The sequence below is a fragment of the Felis catus genome, chromosome A3 (genome assembly GCF_018350175.1).
Source record: "Felis catus isolate Fca126 chromosome A3, F.catus_Fca126_mat1.0, whole genome shotgun sequence".
NCBI lineage: Eukaryota > Metazoa > Chordata > Mammalia > Carnivora > Felidae > Felis > Felis catus.
Genome location: NC_058370.1, coordinates 86,806,108 through 86,820,006, shown reverse-complemented (window position 1 = coordinate 86,820,006; position 13,899 = coordinate 86,806,108). Strand labels below are relative to the sequence as shown.

General features: G+C 40.3%; 1 protein-coding gene across 5 annotated transcripts in view; it reads right to left on the bottom strand.

Moving 5' to 3' along the window:
* Nucleotides 1-4,182: 4,182 nt before the first annotated feature.
* Nucleotides 4,183-13,899, bottom strand: part of ANXA4 (annexin A4) — a 160,855-nt gene continuing 151,138 nt past the window's right edge. For all 5 annotated transcript variants that reach the window (XM_023251733.2, XM_045054334.1, XM_019827344.3 and 2 more), the window contains 5 exons: nt 13,585-13,678; nt 9,475-9,570; nt 8,884-8,942; nt 7,577-7,699; nt 4,183-5,251 (listed from right to left, as the gene is read on the bottom strand). In XM_023251733.2, coding sequence (XP_023107501.2) covers nt 5,192-5,251; nt 7,577-7,699; nt 8,884-8,942; nt 9,475-9,570; nt 13,585-13,678 — 432 coding nt within the window. In that variant the 3' untranslated portion in view covers nt 4,183-5,191. The remainder of the gene's footprint in view (nt 5,252-7,576; nt 7,700-8,883; nt 8,943-9,474; nt 9,571-13,584; nt 13,679-13,899) is intronic.

Sequence of the window (13,899 nt, the reverse complement as noted above, 5' to 3'; positions counted from 1 at the left end):
CAAAGCGCGGACCGGAAGGCGCGTGCGCGCGGCGAGCCTCCGGAAGGGGCGGGGGAAGGCGAGTGTGCGTGGTGGGTGGGGCCTGCGCTGAAAGGTAAAGGGGGTTGGAGCCGGGGAGCTTGTCGGCGCGTAGGCGGCTAGCGGCCTGCTCTCCGCTTGGGTCTCGCGCTACCATGAGATTTGGGGCCAATCTGGATTTTAGCGTTACTTCACACGCCCCTTTGTATTAGCCCGACCGGGAGTTCCAGCTCATTGATTGTTTCTGCAAAAGTTCCTTGAGTTCCGGATACCTAGTAGGCTCTGTGCTAAGTAGGGGCAAAAAAGATGGTGCTGTTTGGGCTCTTCCTTAGAGGAGCTCACCACTAGTTGGGATCACGCCTTGCGGGCATTTGGCAAGGCTTCCTCGGGGAGGAGGACCTACTATGTGGAATTTCGTTAGGCCTTTGTGTTTCTTAAACATCGGCCTTCTGCCGCCCTAGACGGCTTATGGCAAAGGTTCCCTGTGCACTTCCCAGCTTCCCTTCTAGCTGCAGTGAAACGTCTGAGTAGGGTCTGTACCAGTACTGGCAGGGCTTACAGTGCCTTCTGGAGGCCAGAGCAAAATTTACAGCTGTCTGCCTTGGACAGCCAGCTTTCACTCCCTGATACCTTTCTGCTACTTTTTAAATAAAGTGTTTACAATGAATTACTCAGAGTAATACGGTAAACACCTATGGTCCCACCACACGTATGATAATTTAAAATTAAAATAGCTTTGGGGCGCCTGGGTGGCTCGGTCGGTTAAGCGTCCGACTTCGGCTCAGGTCATGATCTCACGGTCCGTGAGTTCGAGCCCTGCGTCAGGCTCTGTGCTGACAGCTCAGAGCCCGGAGCCTGTTTCAGATTCTGTGTCTCCCTCTCTCTCTGCCCCTCCCCCGTTCATGCTCTGTCTCTCTCTGTCCCAAAAATAAATAAACGTTAAAAAATAAATAAAATAGCTTTGATTCATTCTCTTCAATAGGACACTATAGATAGAAGCTCCCTCTCCATCTCTGTCTCTCCCTCCACTGTGGTGACCACTATCCTGAGAATAGTGTTTATCGTTTTCCCATGCATGTTCTTAAACATATACCCATAAGCACTGTATGTTCTTTAGCACATTTAGGCATGTAATTAAATGGAATCATATTGTACCTATCATTCTGCACCTTTCTTCTTTCTCAAAATTTTACTTTTAAGACTTATCCAGTTAATCTCCAGTTAATTTTCATTGCTCATTGTGTCACCAATCCACAATTTGTTTATCTTTTGAGGGAGTTAGGTTGTTTCTACTTTAATGTTCTTATAGAGTAGCAATGAACACCGTGTACAAAGATTCACCAAATAGATTCCTAGAAGTAGATTTCCTGGGAACTTTCCACCTCTATTAGCTATTGCCAAAGTTCTCTGGAATGATTAAACCAATTTATCCTCTCATCAGCACCACATGTAGTTTTGGGGCCTGAGTGGACTGGTGTCTGACTCATGCCTGAGAAATTTGAATCAGGAGAAGCTGGCTGAGGCAATTTGGTAGGGGGTGGGGTGGGGGCAGGAGGGGGGGGAGCAGACAATGGTGGCAGCAAGGGGATCAGTCTTCATGCCTAGAATTTGTCAGCACAAGGGATGTGCGCGCACGTGTTTCCCATGGAGCAAGTGTGGGCCACCATAAGAGAGCCAGCATGGGATCATCTTAGATTCTGTCCCAGAGGCCTGGGTGGAAGGTCAAACTGGCTTCAGCCAAGAACCTGAAAGTATTATCAGATTCCTAGGGGCTGAGAAAGGAATTGATAAAGGCACCCAGGAGAATGTCCCTAAGATTCAGCTTTAAATATCTGCCGCTGTTTCACAGTACTGATCCTCTATCACCACAGCAAGAATCGTCGGGTAAGAACTCTCCTGCTCCCCTTTACTCTTTTGGCTAAGTTTGGGCTGTGGTGGAGGGATGGGTGTGGGGAAGGAAACCAAAGTGGAGAAAGAAGAGAAACCCACCATATTCCTTACTCCTGCTGGCAATAGTCCAGAGCTGAACAATAGGCCAGAACTGAAGAAGCCTCAATTATAAATCAAGTTTGGAATTTTGACTGGACATATTAATTACTAAAATGACCATAAGGGACTGCACAGTAGGACTTTTTAAAACCTAAGGGTGACCAGAAAAGTCCCAGCACTATCAGAATTTTCATCTAATGACAGGAGTAGACTCATGAATAAATGTAAATAAACAGTGGGACAGAAGAACAAAGTTGCCTCATAATTATATTCCAAAGTCATGCTTGTTCTTCACAATAAACAAACATTCCTCCAAGGTGGCTTTATCCTGCTTCCAGTCAACAAATGTTAATATCCAGTCACCATATGCAATTTGTTTTAAAAAATTTGGTTAAATCATATATAATTTAAAGCTAAAACTACTAAAATTTTGTAATGCTTCCAAAGCCAAATAAAGTTGGAGATTCCATACTCTTCTAGGTACATATCAAAGCAGCAGTACTATTTCCTGTAATTAATTGGAATGACTAAGTATTTGTACAAATAGCCTTCACCATTAGCTCAAGCACTTATAATGGGCAAGTAAAAACAAATTGAAAAAAATCTTTGTATTTCATCTATCAAAATACAATAGATATTATAGAAGGAAAAAAGAAGGCAACTATTCTTTTTCTTAATTTTTTTTAATGTTTATTTTTGAGGGAGAGACAGCGAGTGCAAGCTGGGGTGGGGCAGGGAGAGAGGAAGACACAGAATCCAAAGCAGACTCCAGGCTCTGAGCTGTCAGCACAGAGCCTGATGTGGGGCTCGAACTCATAAACCACGAAATCATGACCTGAGATAAAGTCAGATGCTTAACTGACTGAGCCACCCAGGTGCCCCAGAAGGCAAGTAGTCTTATTTAATACAAATGTTCCACTTATAAGAGAGCATCACTTATTTCCAGAGAATAAATTAAATACATTATTTTATATTATTAAGTAGTGTTTGGTATATGTAAACATTAGTTTTATAGCAGTGACTGCACATAAGATTAAATATGTTATTTTTTCTTAATGTTGTAGTTTCTTTTTAAAAAATGTTTATTTATTTGGGCGGGGGGGGGGGGGGGGGAGATGGGCAGAGAGGGAGGGAGAGAATTCCAAGCAGGCCCCATACTCAGCTCAGAGCCCCATGCAGGGCTTGAATACATGAACCATTAAATCATGACCGAGCAGAAATCAAGTGTTGTAGTTTCTTTTTTTTTTCAATATATGAAATTTATTGTCAAATTGGTTTCCATACAACACCCAGTGCTCATCCCAAAAGGTGCCCTCCTCAATACCCATCGCCTACCCTCCCCTCCCTCCCACCCCCCATCAACCCTCAGTTTGTTCTCAGTTTTTAAGGGTCTCTTATGCTTTGGCTCTCTCCCACTCTAACCTCTTTTTTTTTTTTTTCCTTCCCCTCCCCCATGGGTTTCTGTTAAGTTTCTCAGGATCCACATAAGAGTGAAAACATATGGTATCTGTCTTTCTCTGTATGGCTTATTTCACTTAGCATCACACTCTCCAGTTCCATCCATGTTGCTACAAAAGACCACATTTCATTCTTTCTCATTGCCACATAGTACTCCATTGTGTATATAAACCACAATTTCTTTATCCATTCATCAGTTGATGGACATTTAGGCTCTTTCCATAATTTGGCTATCGTTGAGAGTGCTGCTATAAACATCGGGGTACAAGTGCCCCTATGCATCAGTACTCCTGTATCCCTTGGGTAAATTCCTAGCAGTGCTACTGCTGGGTCATAGGGTAGGTCTATTTTTAATTTTTTGAGGAACCTCCACACTGTTTTCCAGAGCAGCTGCACCAGTGTGCATTCCCACCAACAGTGCAAGAGGGTTCCTGTTTCTCCACATCCTCTCCAGCATCTATAGTCTCCTGATTTGTTCATTTTATCCACTCTGACTGGCGTGAGGTGATATCTGAGTGTGGTTTTGATTTGTATTTCCCTGATGAGGAGCGACGTTGAGCATCTTTTCATGTGCCTGTTGGCCATCTGGATGTCTTCTTTAGGTTGTAGTTTCTAACAGAAAGTGACTAACACAAGTTTTTTAAAGATATCTTCTTTCAGGGCCAGGGTGAAAAATCTCCGAAGTGGAGAAGTCAATTAGAGACAGAATATTTTAAAGACATTTTAAAGACACCATGTTTTATTAAAATTATTTTTCCATGTCGTATATAAACTGAACCTTTGAATAAAATCAAGTACAACTTCAGAATAATTCTAGAGTTGAAAGGCACAGTGCAAATGTAAATTACTACAAATCAACAAAATTGAAAAATATTTAAAAAATTACTTTTAGCACAAAAAAATTCCTGTAAATAAAAGTAAATTCAGAACATTACACCATCATCAGTATAATACCTGGTTGGACACTTAGTTTTTTTCCATTCATCTTCCAGCTGGATTAAGACATTAACCATAATATTGTGGAATGTTCAGCATTTATGTTTGCTAACCAGACATATATGACCTGTATAACCACACTTAGAATTTAATTTGCTCAGACGAGTTGGTGATTTTGGTATACTTCAACCTGGAGAGAGTAAGTAATCTTAATGTAAGATGTGAGAAAGGAAGTCTCCCATGCAAACTTTTGTAGAGATCAACTAACAGTATAGACAAAATCTAAACAAAGGAGATTAGTGGATGTTTTCAAAGTATGACCATGTAAAACAGCTAATCGAACTGATATTCTTAAGAACTACATGCTCACAATTTCAAATAAAGAAATTACTAGCCACTTTGAAAACAGAATTAGGGAAGCAAAGTGATTTTACAGCAGTCTTTGAGTCTTCTGCTTTAAAGAAGCAAAACCATGAAATAAATTTAATACATTCCAATTTCTGTGAAACACAAACAAGGAAGAAATCTGTTAAAACCATGGAGTACATTTTTATTTCTAATTTAAAATCTCCTTTCAAGTTGTATAAGCTTTGAAATGCAAGTACAGCTTTAAAGCATCATAATGAGTAATTATAGATGAATAATAATACAGTCTATATCCTAAGGAGCATCTGTAGGCGTTTTAATTGGAAATAAGCATTCTGAGATAATACTAATAGCAGTGTGGAAAAATGAAGTGAAAAAAAAATTCAAAGTGTTGGGAATCCTCCTATCCTTCCTGGATTTTATTTTAATCGTCTCCTCCACAGAGAATGAGCAGTACTTTCCTGTAGTCTCCAGATGTGTCACCCTGGGGGCAAAGGAAGCAAAGGAACAATCTGATAAGCGGGTTTTCAAAAGGAATACACAGATCGGAGTCAACCATGTTAACTTTTTCAGTCTTCTCTGGCTTTTTCTCAGAGAGGTATTTTTTTATTGCAAAAGTAATACCTGTTCAATATAGGAAATAAAGACATAAAAGAACATAAAAACCCTAATTCCACCATCTAGAGATATTCTTAGTATTTTGGTGTGTGCAATATCCTTCCAGACCTTTTTCTATGTGTATAGATTCCTATGTGAGGGGGTATAGTATTCTGTATTCTGCTTTTTTACATAATAGAGATTATTTCCCTATTTTAATTTATTAAATGTTCTTCTACAACATCATTCTTTAATGGTTAAATAGTATTCCGTTTTATATAGGTAAAATAATTTGCTTACCCTGCCCCACTGTTAGATATTTCTATCTTTTCTAATTTTTCACTATTATAAATACTGTTATAATAAGCAATTGTAGTTAAATTTTTGTGCATTTTCTTGATGATTTACTCAGGATAGGTTTTCATAAAATGAGAATTACCAGATTAATGATGGTGCCTTTTCTTAAAGAACATTTTTTTTAATGTTTATTTTTTATTTATTTTTTAAAATTTTTTTTAACCTTTATTTATTTTTGAGACAGAGAGAGACCGAGCATGAATGGGGGAGGGGCAGAGAGAGAGGGAGACACAGAATCAGAAGCAGGCTCCAGGCTCCGAGCCATCAGCCCAGAGCCCGACGCGGGGCTCGAACCCACGGACCGCGAGATCGTGACCTGAGCTGAAGTCGGACGCTTAACCGACTGAGCCACCCAGGCGCCCCTTAATGTTTATTTTTGAGAGAGAGAGAGAGAGAGAGAGAGAGAGAGAGAGAGAGAGAGAGATGGAGACAGAATGCAAGTGGGGAAGGGGCAGAGAGAGAGGGAGACACAGAATCCGAAGCAGGCTCCAGGCTCTGTCATATCAGCACAGAGCCCGATGTGGAGCTCAAACCCAGGAACCACAAGATCAAGACCTGAGCCAAAGCCGCCGGGTGCTCAACTGACTGAGCCACCCAGGTGCCCCAATGATTGTGCATTTTCTTAAGCCTTTTGGTACATGTTGCAAAATAGCCTTCCAGAAAGGTGCTATAATTTCTACATATAATGTTTTATGGTCTAATTATTAGATCAATTTTTGTTTGTGCTTCATGGGCACTAGAAAAGAGGGAATCTCTGTCTATTGGATTCAAAGTTTAATATATATCTCTTAAATTAAATCTTAATATATCTTTCTTTATGTTTTGTCTCATCAATCTGCCAAAGAATAAGGATGTGTTAAATTCTATCTGGCATATTTTTCCATCAATGTCTTCTTTTGGAGCTTCAAATTTCTTATTTATAGATTTGAATGCAACACTTATTTGGCACTTAAAAGTTTCATGACTTAATCTTTGTTGTGAATAGTTGCCTTTATTAATATAAAGTGATCACTTTTTTCCTATTTAATGTGTTTTCTCCTTAAATTCTTTTTCCTTATAGCATAATCCCTTTTTCCTTATGGCATAATGTTCTTTTCTCTGGCCTCTTTTTTACAGCTGCTTACATGTCACTGTATTCTAGTTGTTCCTTATAAGTAGAACTTACATTTTTCTTACTCTTGTCATTTTTGCTTTTTTAAAAAAATACTTACTTTTGAAAGAGAGAGAGCGTGCGAGCAGGGGAGGGGCACAGAGAGAGGGAGACAGAGAATCCCAAGCAGACTCCCCACGGTCAGCCTGAAGCCCCCAATATGGGGTTCGAACTGTGAGATCATGACCTGAGCCGAAGTGAGACACTTAACCGACTGAGACACCCAGGCGCCCCTGGATGTGAATCATTTCTTGTCATTCTCATGCCCAGTTAGGACTCCGGGAAGTCTGCTGCCAGGTAAACAAAGGCAGAAATCCAGGGTAACTAACAGGCTTTCCCACTGTAGATCTTAGCTGGCCCTGGGTAGGGTTCGGGATGACTGACTTTGTTGCTTATCTTCCACTGTAAGCAGGCAGGCAAGGAAATGACACTTTTAAAAGTATTCATTACAATATACTCTTTCTCGGTCCGGGGTCAACATAATTACTATATTTAGAAGGCAAACATTTCCAGCTTCTAACCTGGCAGAGATTTAAACATCTGTGTGAAAGGAAAGAAACTGGAAATACCTGAATTAGAGTAAGATCTTTAAAAGTGGTGCTATCTGCCAGGGAACGGATAAGAAGTGTCTGAATACCTAGGTCAGAACCCCATTTCTTTTCTCAGAGCTTTCCCCTGGGCCAAGGCCGGGCTCTCATGACCTACCTTGATGAAGGAATACAGAGACTTCCCATAAAGCCTCTTGAAGTTTTCCCGGATGTCCATCATATCAATCTCTGCTCGAGAAACCATAACTCTGATAAGGGTGTCATCATCGGTGCCCAAGCCCTAAGGAAGAAAACAAGATCCGTGCTGGTTCTCAGTGCTCTTCTTTAGCCTATCAAGGCAAGCCTATGCATGGCTCTCCTGATGACGTCTTTTGCACCACAAAGCCTGTAGAAGCCTGTGGAATACTGTTCCTCACCATGGTGTTCAGGGCTTTCCACAACCTACCTTTCCAACACTCTGTGTTCTGACCAGAGGAGACTACTCTCTGCCATTCGAGACACATACTCTGCTGTTCTCAGACTGCCTGCCTCACCTGCAATGATTCCTCCCCACTGAATGTCATCCTTCCTTCCCCAGCCTTACCATCCTTCCTACCAGATGAAATCCTCCAATGTAAAACTCCCTTTATCTATTTTTTTAATGTTTACTTGCTTACTTTTGAGAGAGCGAGGGCCTGCACAAGTGGGGAAGAGGCCGAGAGATACACACAGAATGTGACACAGGCTCCAGGCTCTGAAGTGTCAGCGTAGAGCCCAATGCAGCACTTGAACTCACAAAACTGTGAGATCATACCTGAGCCGAAGTCGGATGCTCAACTGACTGAGATACCCAGGTGCCCCTGTAAAACTTCCTTTAAGGTCCTGCTGAAATATACCAACTTCTTTAAATATTCTTCTCTGATCTTCACCCCCTAAACAAATACTGGAAGATACTCTTCTTTCTGTGTTCCTATATATTTGGATCCTCAACTACTGTCTTATATTCTATTTTGTCCTTACTGGTATTTCTGATCTCTCCTGTACCTCTCATGGTTCCCAGCAGCGGTCTCTGCACAGAGTATGATGCATGGTTAGGGGCTTGGGCTCTGAAGCCAAATTGCCAATATTTGCATCCTTGCTCCATTATTTCCTCACTGAGGACCTTGGACAAACTGCACATCCTCCCTATGTCTCAGTTTTCTCATCTGTAAAATGGGGGTTAATAATAGGACCTTCCCCTTAGAGCTGTTGTAGGGATAAAATTAATCCATATGTATACGGCATTAGGAATGGTGATCACATGTTATAAGTACTCAATAAGTATTACCTAGTATTATCATTAGCAGGCCCTCGGTGAAGTATTTGATGAGTTGAACTGAGTATCTCAAGCTGATTTTGGTTAATTTGTATGGGAAACAGAAGTAAACATGAAGGTGGACATAAGACATGTTGGAGTCATTCAGATGCTAAAAATGAGCCATTTACCTTCATAGATTTATAAAGCCTTTCAGCAAAATATGCAGATTTGTTCCTCATGCACTTTACTGTTAAGAGATAAAAAAAAAAGAAATAAAAAAATTATAAAAGCTATGAGAAAAAAGTGGCAATTGTTCCCTCTGTTTCTACAAGGTATGAAGTAGTATTCTCTTGATTGCTTTGTCAGAAGAATTTTAGCCAAGGTCTATGTTTTATGAACATAGACCATGGAGAAATAATTAATAAAGGCAATTAAAGCAAAAGGCAGCATATACTTTCAAAATGATTACTATGTCTACCATATGAAACAGTTATTAGTTCTAACCATCCATAGACTTACAAGAGGCAGCTAATATAGGATTATCTCTCCGGTATATTTAGATATAAAAGCACAGAGGATATAAAATATATAAAGCTACATAATATAATAATGATCAGATCATATATAATACTTCTTGTCTAAAATTCTGCGTCCCATTATGAGGGACTGAAACTTTTTTTTAAATCCCTAAAAACACCTATATCCCCATGACAATAAACTAGTAAGGAGAAAAGTCGGTAAACATTTGTTTCTCTACTTCCCACCCTCTACCAACTTACCTATGGCCAGCAGAGCATCTTCAAAGCTACCAGATGTTTCAGATTTAATACTCTGCTCAATATCCTTCTGTGATATCCTTTTGTATTCATCAAACACTACAAACAATAACAAAATGGAATTATAAATAATAAAAAGAATAGAGGAAACTGAAATTTATGGAGAGAATGAGCATTCTAGAGATCACTGTTTATCTAAAAAAATTTTTTTTAACATTTATTCATATTTGAGAGACAGAGACAGAGTGTGAGTGGGGGAGAGGCAGAGGAAGAGGGAGACACAGAATCCAACGCAGGCCCCAGGCTCTGAGGTATCATGACAGAGCCTGATGTGGGGCTGGCACTCATGGACCGGGAGATCATGACCTGAGCTGAAGTTGGACATTCAACCGACTGAGCCACCCAGGTGCCCCCATTTTTTTTTTTACAAGTATTTTTTAAAATTTTAATTTAATTTTTTAATTTATATCCAAGTTAGTTACCATATAGTGCAACAATGATTTCAGGAATAGATTCCTTAATGCCCCTTACCCTTTTAGCCCATCCCCCTTCCCATAACCCCTCCAGTAACCCTCTGTTTGTTCTCCATATTTAAGAATCTCTTATGTTTTTGCCCCCCCCCCCGTTTGCTTCCCTTCCCTTATGTTCATCTGTTTTGTATCTTAAAGTGTTCATATGAGTGAAGTCATATGACATTTGTCTTTCTCTGACTAATTTCACTTAGCATAATACCTCCAGTTCCATCCATGTAGTTGCAAATGGCCAGATTTCATTCTTTTTCATTGCCAAGTAATACTTCATTGTATATGTATACCACATCTTTTTTATCCATTCATCCATCAATGGACATTTGAGACACCCCCATTTTTTATTTTAATTAAAAAAATTTTTTTAATGTTTTTTTTGAGAGAGACAGAACACAAGTGGGGGATGGGCAGAAAGAGAGGGAGACACAGAATCTGAAGCAGGCTGCAGGTTCTGAGCTGTCAGCACAGAGCCTGACGTGGGGCTCAAACCCACAAACCGTGGGATCATGACCTGAGCCAAAGCCAGATGCTTAAGCGACTGAACCACACAGGTGCCCCGAAAAAAATTTTTTTTCTTAACGTTTATTCACTTTTGAGAGACAGAGACAGAGTGTGAGTGAGACAGAGTGAGACACAGAATCCAAAGCAGTCACTATTTATTCTTTGGCATACCTCAGGAAGAAAGTAATTAGCAGTGTCAGTGAGAACCCAGGAGGCACAGGCAAGCGGAATGGGTGCGAAGGGAGGATGAAGGAATATTGTGACTCTCGGAGGAGATCAGGTGAGTCCTTTCCCTTATTTGGGACCCTGTTTTCTCACACATAAAATGAACATAACATCTAGAGAGATGTGCTTTCTTTTCTCATTGTTCTCTTAACGAGCAGAACATGTCTTTTTGTAATTCTGGCCTTGGCAATCACCTGTGTGTTCCTTTTGGCTTAAAGCTAGAGTAAGTCAACCCCTTGAATACTGAGTCACATTTGACACAAATGGTTGCCTCTGTTAATAGACTGTAACATAATTAGTTTTTCTTTCACTTTTTGCCAAGTATTTTCAAATGCGATGAACCTATTTTCCTCTCGCTGTCTCCTTCTGGAGCCTTCTTAGAGTGGATATCTGTTTTTTCTTCTTAACATTGCTCTCTTTGGGGTATTGCCCCAGGCCCCACCAGTGTGATTTTCACAGGGCTGTCAACCCACAGACACCCCTGCCCCCCAACATACACCATAAGCTCTACCAAATCAGTGGGCAGTTCATCGGACCACAGCCAGTCTTACCCTCCTGGGGATTTTTTAAATTTAATTAATTAATTAACTAATTAATTCTTAAAGAGAGAGAAAAAGAGAGAGTCTTAAGTAGGCTCCACATCCAGCATGGAGTGGGATGTGGGGCTCGATCTCACAACCATGAGATCATGGCCTAAGCTGAAATCAAGAGTCTGATGCCTGACTGAGCCACCCAGGCTTTCCCCCTCCTGGGGGTTTTATAAATGAGCAGATAATGGGAATGGCCAAAAGCACTGAGTCAGCTTTAACCTCAGAGAACAGAAGAATTAACTGGGGAACCTGGAAAACGTCCTGGATGTCACTTTCAGGGATTCTAAATCAGCCAGTCTGAAGTAGGGGTTCAAGAACCAGCATTTTCAACGAAGACCAGACTGAGAAACTCTGCTTTACAAGTAAAATATGTGACTCCCTTCCACTGTGATCCCCAGAACTGCCTTGATTTCTGTTGTTCCTGGAATTGTTCAGCTCTTCCTTCAATTCTATGAGCCACCAGTTTTTTCCATTTTCCCTCTTGTCCCATTCTGTATTATTTCTCCTTCTTACTTAAGTTGGAGTCAGTGTCTATTGCTTGGAATCAAAAAATCTCATTGACACATTTTCTTTAACTTTTTTTTTTTTTTTAACGTTTATTTCTTTTTGGGACAGAGAGAGACAGAGCATGAACGGGGGAGGGGCAGAGAGAGAGGGAGACACAGAATCGGAAACAGGCTCCAGGCTCCGAGCCATCAGCCCAGAGCCCGACGCGGGGCTCGAACTCACGGACCGCGAGATCGTGACCTGAGCTGAAGTCGGACGCTTAACCGACTGCGCCACCCAGGCGCCCCTCATTGACACATTTTCAAAGTCCCAGTTTTCTCCACTGTAAAATGGGGGAAATAATGGCTGCTCCAATGGGATATTGCAACAAACAATGCTTATCATATGCTTAGCACTGCACTGGGAAGATAATTAATAAAACCCTAGTTATTTGAATCCTCACTATTATTGTTTGTTGGTAAGAAAATTATGAAGTTTTCTTTATCCAAATAGTGCTTAGATTTTCTTCCAGTCGTTTACAAGCAGATATTTAACAACTTCCCGACAATTGTGCTGAGAAGTGAAAATTGTTACAAAGGTATTTGCATGGTCTTTAGCAGACCTGCAGTTCTTGGGAAATACCACCAGGTGGAGATTTATGTAATTAGTAATCTGGCAAGGGGAAGAAATCAGGAGCTGAGTCAGAAGTTGGTGCATCTGATGGTAGCCCGTGACATTTATTAACAGGTGTAATTACCTATTTTTAGGCACTGTAGAATATCTGAAATCACTGCAACTTCCAAATGTGTTGTAATTTTCAATTACTTTATGTTTTCAATTTAGCGAACTCATCCTCAAATTTCCCATAGGTTTTGTAAATTGTGTGTGATTATACAGCACAGTGGGTTTATAAAATTGAACTGCAACATAAAGACCTAAAGAGCTTATATAAAAGATGAAATATCCTATTTAATCCTTATTGCTGTTTACAAGAAAATAAACCTGACGACAAATGTTCCACAATTTTTTTCCCAAAGAAGTTTAAAAGCACATTACAAAGACTAGCATTACCAGAAGCAAATTAAAAACATTACACATAGGAAATAAAATGTGAAACTATCCACTATTTATCTTATGCCACATACTCCCTAAAGAAATCATTTCTATTAGCTTTACAACTTGGATATTAAATAGGAATAAATATCAGCCAACAATTCTACTTCATTACTCACTGATGTACTGAAGATTTTTTCTTATGTAAGTAAAATTAAATGGGGCAGGTGCCTGGGTGGCTCAGTCGGTTTAGTGTCCGACTCGTGATCTCGGCTCAGATCATGATCTTGCAGTTCGTGAGTTTGAGCACTCATAGTGCAGAGCCTGCTTGGAGTTCTCTCTCCCTCTCTCTCTGCTCCTACCCCACTCATTTTCTCTCTCTCTCTCTCTCTCAAAATAAATAAGTAAACTTAAAAAAAAATTTTTTTTTAATTAAATGGGGCTGCTTTAGAAAAAGGACTGACCGCGAACGTTGGTTTCCTACAAACAGGAATGCCAAACCCCTATGAATACATTGTATATCCACTAATTATTCATCATTAATATTTCAGAAATTGGCTCTCATGCACACTGTTGCACTCCTACATTTCCAAGGTAAGATATCTAAGACAGTTCACTGCAATCAGTTCTTTGTACCAAGTAAAGGGGAAAAGGTTCTAAATTAATTATGGACAATATAGTTTTCACTGTCCTTCAAACAGTTTCTTTGGAAGATGAGGCAAGTGCCTTACCATGCAACAGATGATTGCGGTTCCGGGAACAGAGAACAGTTAGAAATTTCACTTCATCTGTCCCCCATTTCTTCTCTCCAGCCTCATACAGGTCCTGAAGCCAAACAAAGCACAAGTTTAAAACATCACAGAGAAGGTGCCAGGAAATATATAAATATTTCCAGAACTTCAAAGAGCTGAGCTGGCTGCGTTTTATTTTGTTGGTGATGAGGGTAGAAGTGGTGTTGGTGAGTGGCAAACAATGACTCAAGGCTTTTCCTTAGGTATATGACTAATAGGACCTTTTACTATCTCCTTGAGAGGGCAAGCACCAGC